This window comes from Hevea brasiliensis, chromosome 14, assembly GCF_030052815.1.
Source record: "Hevea brasiliensis isolate MT/VB/25A 57/8 chromosome 14, ASM3005281v1, whole genome shotgun sequence".
Taxonomy (NCBI): Eukaryota; Viridiplantae; Streptophyta; class Magnoliopsida; order Malpighiales; family Euphorbiaceae; genus Hevea; species Hevea brasiliensis.
In genome coordinates, this window is record NC_079506.1 from 5044522 (window position 1) to 5053115 (window position 8594).

Consider the following 8594-nt stretch of genomic DNA (forward strand, 5'->3'; position numbering starts at 1 on the left):
ATATTCATTAATAAAATTAATTACAATTGTCAAATTGGGTATTGACCTTGGCTTAGACTACCATAAATTGCACAATCATGCAATCAGTACAAATTTTTCTTACTTAAATCTGATTTCTCATGAATTCAATATACAAAATATATGATAAGACATCTCTATTAAATACATAAATTCCATTAAGTCCATGATAGATTGGGTCTAGGCAATATGTTTCCATTTGTTTCCTCTTTTTTTTTTCTCCTCCTTTTTCCATAAGACCCCACACGATTGTTCTTAAAGAAATTAGTAGCATCCTTCAAGAGCCTAAATCCTTGTTATAAACAATTCCATACCATTTTCATCCACGAGACATCTTCATAATCCTCCTTTTCAAACCTTAAACACTTACCAATTCTTCCTTACCTTTACTTTCCACCCACTTGAAAAGCAATGGCAGATGCAATTCTCTCCGGCGTTGCTGTGGAAATCATTAATAAGCTGGCTTCTCATGCTCGTCAAGAGACTAGGCTGTGGCGGGATGTCAATGAGGAGCTTGAGAAACTCAGGATGCTAGTCTCAACAATCCAAGCTGTGCTTGTTCATGCAGAGGAGCAGTATTCACAGAGTCCACAAGTCAAAGTTTGGGTTGATTTACTAAAAGAAGCATTTTACGATGCTGATGACTTATTAGATGAGTTCTACACCGATGTTTTACTGAAGCAGATGATGACTGGCAACAAAATGGTGAAGGAGGTATGCTTGTTCTTTTCAAGCTCAAACTCATTTGCTCATGGTCTTAAAATGGCTCATAAGATTCAGAAAGTTAGAAGTAAATTAGATGAGATTGCTGAAAATAAGAAGTTTCACTTAGATAAGCTCCCTGAGAAGACATTTCCTATGATTGGGGAAAGAGAGCAAACTCACTCATCTTTACCTCAATTAGTTGTTGGTAGAGAAGATGATAAGAAGAAAATCATTGATTTTCTTCTGTCCTCTAGTCATGGGGAGAATGTGTCAATCATTTCCATTGTGGGTATTGGAGGCTTAGGAAAGACAACACTTGCTCAATTTGCATATAATGATGAGACGGTGAAATCAAATTTTGAGCTCAAAATTTGGGTGTGCATTTCTGAAAATTTTGATGTAAAAATAATTGTTGAAAAGATTTTGGAGTCTCTTGATGGTGAGAAGCCTAAAAATCTTGAAATGAATACCTTGAAAGATCTTCTTCATGAGAAGATTAATGGAAAAAAATATTTACTTGTTTTGGATGATTTGTGGAATGAGGATTCCGAAAAATGGTTTCACTTGAAAGATTTGTTAGTTGGAGGCAGAAGAGGAAGCAAAATAATAGTGACTACACGTCTTAAAAATGTTGCAGAAATGATAGGATCAACAAAAACACATGATTTACAAGGCCTACTTATTGATGATTCTTGGTCTTTATTTGCAAATATGGCCTTTAAACAAGGGGAAGTTATTAGCCTAGACCATGAGAGAATTGGAAAAGAAATTGTGGCAAAGTGTGTTGGAGTCCCTTTAGCCATAAGAGTGATAGGTCGTTTATTGTATTCTAAAAATACAATAGATGAGTGGCAAAACTTTAAAGAAAAAGAGCTTCTAAATATGAATGAAGGGGGAAATAGTATTATGCAAACTCTCAGATTGAGTTATAATTATCTACCTTCTCATTTAAGGTGTTGCTTTGCTTATTGTAGATTATATCCAAAAGATTATAAAATTAACATTTCGTATCTGGTGAGCCTTTGGATGGCACAAGGATTCATTAAATCATCAAATTCAGAACAAAGTATTCAAGATATAGGTTTAAAATATTTTAAGGATCTTTCATGGAGGTGCTTCTTTCAAGAAGTAGAAAAAGATAAGTTGGGTAATTTATGGAGTTGTAAAATGCATGATTTAATGCATGATCTTGCCGCACAAGTAGTAGGGGATGAAATCATTTTATTAAGTTCAGATGCAAAGTGTGTTGAAAAAAAAACTCGACATTTATCAATTGATTTTGAAGTTGAGTCATGGCAAAATGTTGCAAGTTGCTTACCTAATGTGTCAAAGGTGAGAACATTTACATCATTTAATTGGTCAAAAAAGCATGACATTAAAGAAGTAGAATGTGGTGAAATTTTTTCCAAATTAAGTCGTGTAAGGGTATTAAATTTGCGTGGTTTGGGAATTAAGAAAGTGCCACGCTCCATTGATAAATTGAAGCACGTAAGGTTTCTCGATCTTTCTGATAACGAATGCATTGAAATCCTTCCTGATTCCATTATTAAACTCCAAAACCTGCAAATTTTGTACCTAACCAACTGTGAAAGGCTTAAACAGTTTCCTAAGCACATTAAAAAGTTGGTCAATCTCCAGAACCTTTACCTTCAGGGATGTGTTAGTTTGACTCATATGCCACTTGGGATTGGTGAACTAACTTCCCTTAAGAATTTATCAGCATTCATGGTGACCAAAGACAACAGTGTCTCCAGACATAGCGGTGGACTTGGTGAATTACGTGACTTGAACAATCTGGGAGGAAATCTAGAAATCATGAATCTACTGTATGTGAAAAATGCAACATCCGAATTTAAGGCAGCCAATTTGAAAGAGAAGCAACACCTTCAAACCTTGAGATTATCATGGAAATTGGGCGATCCCTATGATAATAATAGTGATAGTGGTCCAGATGATGTTGAAAATGATGAAGAAATGTCATTAGAAGAGCTGCGGCCACACCTTAATCTAAAATGGTTGATTGTGTTTGGGTGCGGAAGACTCTTGTTTCCAAGCTGGATTTCTTCCCTTACTAATTTGGTGGAACTTCGAATTGATAACTGTAAAAAATGCCAGCATTTTCCACCGTTGGATCAGTTCCCTTCACTTGAATGTTTGACGATTGAGGATTTGACTGATCTGGAGTTCATAGAGAGTGGGATTAATTGCGACAATGCATTATTCTTCCCTTCCTTAAACAAACTCTGGCTAGAAAATTGCCCAAATCTGAAGGGATGGAGGAGAGATACATCCACGCCTCAGTTGCTTCAATTTCACCGTCTTTTTTATTTGGAAATCAGGTCTTGCCCTAACCTCACTTCATTGCCTCTCATTCCATCTGTCCAACATTTGGGATTGATAAATGCCAGCAAGAAGTCATTGGAGGACATACTGAAGATGAAGATTTCGGTGTCACAATCTATCTCTTCTTGTTCTTCGATTTCCCCTTCTCAATTGACAATTCTGCATATCGAGGGAATTGAGGATCTAGAAGTTCTGCCGGAGGATTTGTGGCATCTACCCTCCCTTGAGGGTCTTGTCATCAAGGCTTGTGAGGAGCTCGATTTATCTGATGATATGCAGTGGCAGTACCTTAGAAGCCTCCGGGAGTTTCAATTGATAAATTTGAACAAACTGGCGTCCCTCCCAAAGGGACTTCAGCATGTTCCCACTCTACGCAAACTCTCAATTGAAAGTTGTCCTAATTTGAAATCTTTACCAGAGTGGATGGAAAGCCTCACCGCAATAGAAGCTCTCTGGATTGAAGAATGTCCTCAACTGTCAGAAAGATGCAAAAACATTTTGGGTGCTGATTGGCCCAAGATTGCTCACATCCCAAGTATTAGTGTTGACAATGCATGGATTCAACTGGATGGCTGCTAAAACATTGATCAGAAGAATGAGAGGTATGTCCTTGTCCCCTTCAATAAGCATTATCTTTTTGTTCCTCTATCTTAGAAGCAGACGCTAGTTTTTGTCATTAAATTCTTGGATTTTCATGTGTTTTTTCATGTTGATGTTGCCGGTTGACAGATACCTTGCAATATTCTCCCTTAAATCTCAAAGCAGTTGTTAATAGATGCTGAACAATTGGTGTGTAACCATGACAATATCTAGTAATTTCATTACTTTAATTAATTTCAGTATCATTTTTTTCTCTCTCTGTCGTCCAGATGCTTTAGGATGGGAATTCATTGAGTAGCTTCATAAATGAAATTTCGATGAAGGGCATTGTCATTTATCAACTTCATCTACGAGTTTGTACTACTCTGCACATTCCTTTTGTAAGTTAAATCAATAGCCTGCCTTAATTATTCGGCACTTACCTGCTTGTCAGCAAGTATTCACTCTTGATTAGAAAACTTAAGACCACGATTCCTACTTAATTTTTTAATTTGGTTTTCTTGATTCTCTAGTTTTAACTGGAGTTGCCACTGTGAAGAAGTCCCATAATTCCTTGCAGTTTTAGCTTCTACACTTTGCAAGAGAATTGGTTTTTCTAAACATAAACTGGCAAGCTGGTGAGTGCCTCACTTGATAAAATGAACCTCCATATATTCAAATTTTTAGCTGAAGCATGATTTGTTGTTCTCAAAATGAAACGCAGTGTCTATTTCTAAATGTTATCTTGTTGTTCATTGTGAATTTGATGTCGTTACCTCAGGGGACGCCCAAACTCACCTCAAAGCAGTTGTCGTAGACCTTGATGTTGACAATTGGTGAGCTAACTATGACAGTCTCGCATAGTTAATTAATTTCATTTGCAAGGTTTTATTTCTAGCTTCTTAATTTTTTTTTTTTTTTGGGCTCTTTTTTTGCATTGAACAATTAACAGCTTGTAAACTGGAGGATGGGAATCATTGTGATGAGGGTCATTGTCATCCATGAACTTTTCTTCACCTCTTTCCTTTTGTAAATTAAATCAACGACATATTTGTACTGCTAAATGCAGAGGTGGAAAAATCATTAGTTCTGAAAGCAAAATGACATTCAACAGCATTTTTTTGTCAATCTAATTCACACGTTTCATCAAATTGTGTGGTAAGCAGTGCTGGGTTTTTTACCCAAGATTCGTTTTTTGTTATGAACTCTTTCCCTGATATTTAATTTGGTTTTTCAGGAAAAAAAAATGACTATCTCGATTTTCTTCCAAAAAAATGTAAAGAATTTGCCCCATATTTAAACCTTATATTGTGAAAAGAAATATGGAAGGTACTCAATGCAAGAAGCTTGATCTAGTTTTCCTTAAATGTTATAATCATGCAAAAATACGTGGTACTCATCGCATTTCTTTTGTCCAAATATGTTAATTTGAAAACATTGAATGAGCATAGGGACATCCCATCTGGTGGACTGATTTGCTTTTCCAATAGGCACATAAAAAATATGACCATTGCTCAGGAGTTTTACAAAAGCCTTTTAGATGGGAAAAGACATCTTTTGGATTCATATGAGATCTGGGTTTCAATTATTCAGTTTATTGTTACACTAATTTTATGCTTGTGTCTGTGTGTTTATGTGATTTATAAACATTTTCATATGAACTAAGGTTATTGTGTTTTTCTTTGTGCGTAGTGAAAGAGAAGCACATGCACATTCATAATCCATCGATCATAGCAATTCTTGTATTTTCAAATAGTTGTAATTACTCTTTCTCTTGCGAGTCAAGTACATTCTGTTCTCTTCTTTGAATTTTGTATGTTACCACACCACTTCTTTAAATCGTTATAGTCTTGAAATCACATTGAACATATTAAAAATGATTCCTAGTTTTCTTTGTAAACTGACAAGATTTTTTTTTTTTTTTTCATTAAGGGTCAATTGTTCACTATTCCCAATGACTTTACATCTTGGTTCTCTCCGGTTTATATCGTTTATGCATTGGACATTCTGTGTGAATAATGGCATGGATCATTCACCCATAATTGAAAGGTACTTTTATTTTATCATAAAATCTATCTTGCAGCAGCTAGCAACCTTAATGCTTCCTGCTCTTTTTGCAGTTGCATGAGTATGCACCTTGGAGGAGTTATTACCTCCTCTGGCACAGAGTTGATCAGATGGAGTTTTCTTATAGGTATGGAGTATTTGGACACATGTTTTCGATCCTTTGCTCTTCTATAAAATTGGGAAATGCCTAGTGAATAATTACTTCAAATGTGTGTCCTTGTCTCCAGGCCTGATGCAAACATTTGGTTCAAGTACATTTAAGGATCATAATCATGAAAGAGCTGCTCAATTGCTTGCACAACCATATTAATGGAATATCTGGAGCTTACGTGCAATTTAGTATCTGGCAAGAAATGGAGATTTGATTGCAAATTTATATCTTCTCTTCACCCTTAATAAAATTATGCTTATTAGAGAAAAAAAAAATTAAACACCACAGAAAAGGCTTGTTGGTAGCAAGCAGTTTCATGCTTGAAAGCATTCTTCTGTCATAGGGTTGTTTCTATTTTCATCAACTGCAAAATTGTTTGGACATGATCCTAGGCCGAGTCAAGTCGCATACAAAAAAGCAGATAACTATGAACAGAGTTGGAAAACAACTGAAATCTATCATTGTGGGACATGGAAGAAGCTTCCTCTACTTGGATTTGGACATTGAGTATGATTTGGAAGTAAAATATAAAGAATTTATATTTCCCATTGATAGGGATTGTAACCTTTCAGACAAATGAATGATTTGTCCTTTGATGCACACATTTTGCATAGTTATTTAGGTCTAATTTCATAACCATTTTATTTGATTATTAGTCATTTTTAGCTAATTTCATTAGTTAATTAGTTAGTTTTTCATAATTGTCGATTTTGAATTAATTTTGATTTTTACTTTGTTTTGTAGAAAAATGGTGTTTTTGAAGGACTGAAAAGAATTTTGCCATTGAGGAGTGTCTTCTACAGCCAAAGATGTCAAAAAAAGGTTTTCAAGCTGAAATATGCATTGACCAAACTGTGCATAACTTGCCGCATAAGCTATGCAGATCTGCATAAGGAGAAAGATCACTGTTCCAGAACCAGCTGAAAAGTGCATAAGGAGACTGCATAGCTTATGCACATTCTCGCCTCCCTTATGCACCTTCACGGAATTGTGCATAGCCTATGCACCAAGTCATGAAGTTTCGCATAAGTGAATCAGAATCAGCCGAAAACTGCATAAGGGACTGCATAACTTATGCAGTCCACTTATGCAGTCCCATAAAGAGTTCATTAATGAGCTGGCAGGAGATTCCCTCAAATAATTCCTCCTAGAACATACCATTTTAGGGCTCCATGTCAGAAAAATGCTATAAATAGTCTCATTATCCCATTTTAGAGGGGAGACAAGGGAGCAGAAAAGGAAAGGAGGGGCTGAGTAGAATTTGAAGAGTCACTTTCACCTTCCACACCATTTTCAACCAAGATTTGCAGATTTCTTTCTTTCCTTACATTTTTCTACATTTCTAGTGTTTAATTTCTTATTTCTTAGCCTAGATTAAAGCTTTATTTCCATTTAAACTCAATATATCTTGCAAGCATTATGGATAGTGAGTAGTTTACTTTTGATTCTGGAGTAAGGGTTGAAATATTTGGGATATTTTGCGGATTTTGATTGGGTAATCCATATTTTGTGGTCTTAATGAGTTTTATTCATTTCTTGTATGCTTAATGACATGCTTAGTGTAGGATCCCATTAAGTGATGTTCTTAATCCATGGTTGAAGCACCGAAAGGAGAGGGCCTTGTGATAGATAATCAAGAAATTGGACTTAATTAACTTAGACCTAGAAATATGCTAAGGATTAAGAGGATTCACAGATTAATTAAAGAACTTAATGGGTCTTAATTAATTCTAACTCCACGAAAGTAGGATTAGTTTGATTAAGGCACTCTTTGTCTCACTCGAAAGGGAATTCAAAGGATTTAAGAATTAATCTCCTTAAAACCCATAAGTTTCATAAGATTGGATAACCAATTTAAAATCCCAAAATAGCTCGAATATGAAATCCCAAACTCCAGAATCGCCTTTTTACCATTGTTAATTTCTAATCGAATTTAATTACTTGCCATTTTGAATATTGCCATACCTGAACTTACTTATTTCAATTTGATGCAATTTTAGTTTAATGCAATACATTGTTGAATAGAATATTGATTTTGCACATATAGATTTCACGCTCCATTACCCATCAATTCATTACTTTAATTTCATAAATACTTCGATTTAGTCAACTTTTATATCAAAAATTCAATCATTAACACGACTCCTCGTGGGATCGATATCTTTTCTATACTACTTGTACGACCCGTGCACTTGCGGTAGGGACGCATCATCCTTTAATTAATTTGTTATTTTCTCATCTAAATGAATTTCTATGAAGGCACTAATTTAGTTCTTCAAATTATAGAAAAAATTAGTGGCTGGCGCAAAAGGATTATATTATCTTTTAAATCCATGATTCCAAACCAAATGAAGTTCATATTTACGATTCCATTAGCATTGCCAGATTGATTACCAAGAGTGAAATCTGAGCTGCCTTCACAAGAAATAATAAGCCTGAAATCGATTGGGGTATAGTTCAGTAATTTATTGTTTCTCCGCAATAATTTTTTATAATTTTTCTTTTAAAAAACAAATTAAAAGACAATATATGTCAATCAATTACCTAACATTGGCAATAATATATTAATATTAGCATTTTCATCACTTTCCAGGAAAATGAGGGCAGGGCCTTATCATATTTGCAGCTCAGCTTCTCCACCAACTCTTTGATAACATCATATACATGAAATCATATACAGATTGACTCCAAAAATTTCCTGGCAAATATTCTGAATAAAGAATTAATACAA

General features: G+C 35.0%; 1 protein-coding gene and 1 long non-coding RNA gene across 11 annotated transcripts; both read left to right on the forward strand.

The window, feature by feature from the left end:
* Positions 1-214: 214 nt before the first annotated feature.
* Positions 215-5329, forward strand: LOC110664721 (putative disease resistance protein RGA3). 10 transcript variants are annotated; one of them, XR_009142986.1, is made up of 4 exons: positions 215-3668; positions 3796-4283; positions 4427-4481; positions 4598-5329. XR_009142986.1 is itself a non-coding variant. In XM_058133298.1 (2 exons), exon 1 carries the CDS (start codon positions 430-432, stop codon positions 3643-3645), a length of 3216 nt encoding a protein of 1071 aa, XP_057989281.1. In that variant the 5' UTR covers positions 215-429; the 3' UTR covers positions 3646-3668; positions 3796-5329. The 10 variants fall into 10 exon arrangements, 2 of the variants coding, with proteins under 2 accessions (XP_057989281.1, XP_057989282.1); XR_009142985.1 differs by having other exon boundaries at positions 3796-4046; positions 4179-4283; positions 4427-5329; XR_009142983.1 differs by having other exon boundaries at positions 3796-3855; positions 3936-4046; positions 4179-5329.
* Positions 5330-5612: 283 nt separating this feature from the next.
* On the forward strand, positions 5613-6407 carry LOC131172491 (uncharacterized). Its single transcript, XR_009142998.1, has 3 exons — positions 5613-5694; positions 5766-5839; positions 5940-6407. It is a non-coding gene; the product is annotated as an uncharacterized LOC131172491 (long non-coding RNA).
* The last annotated feature ends 2187 nt before the right edge of the window (positions 6408-8594 follow it).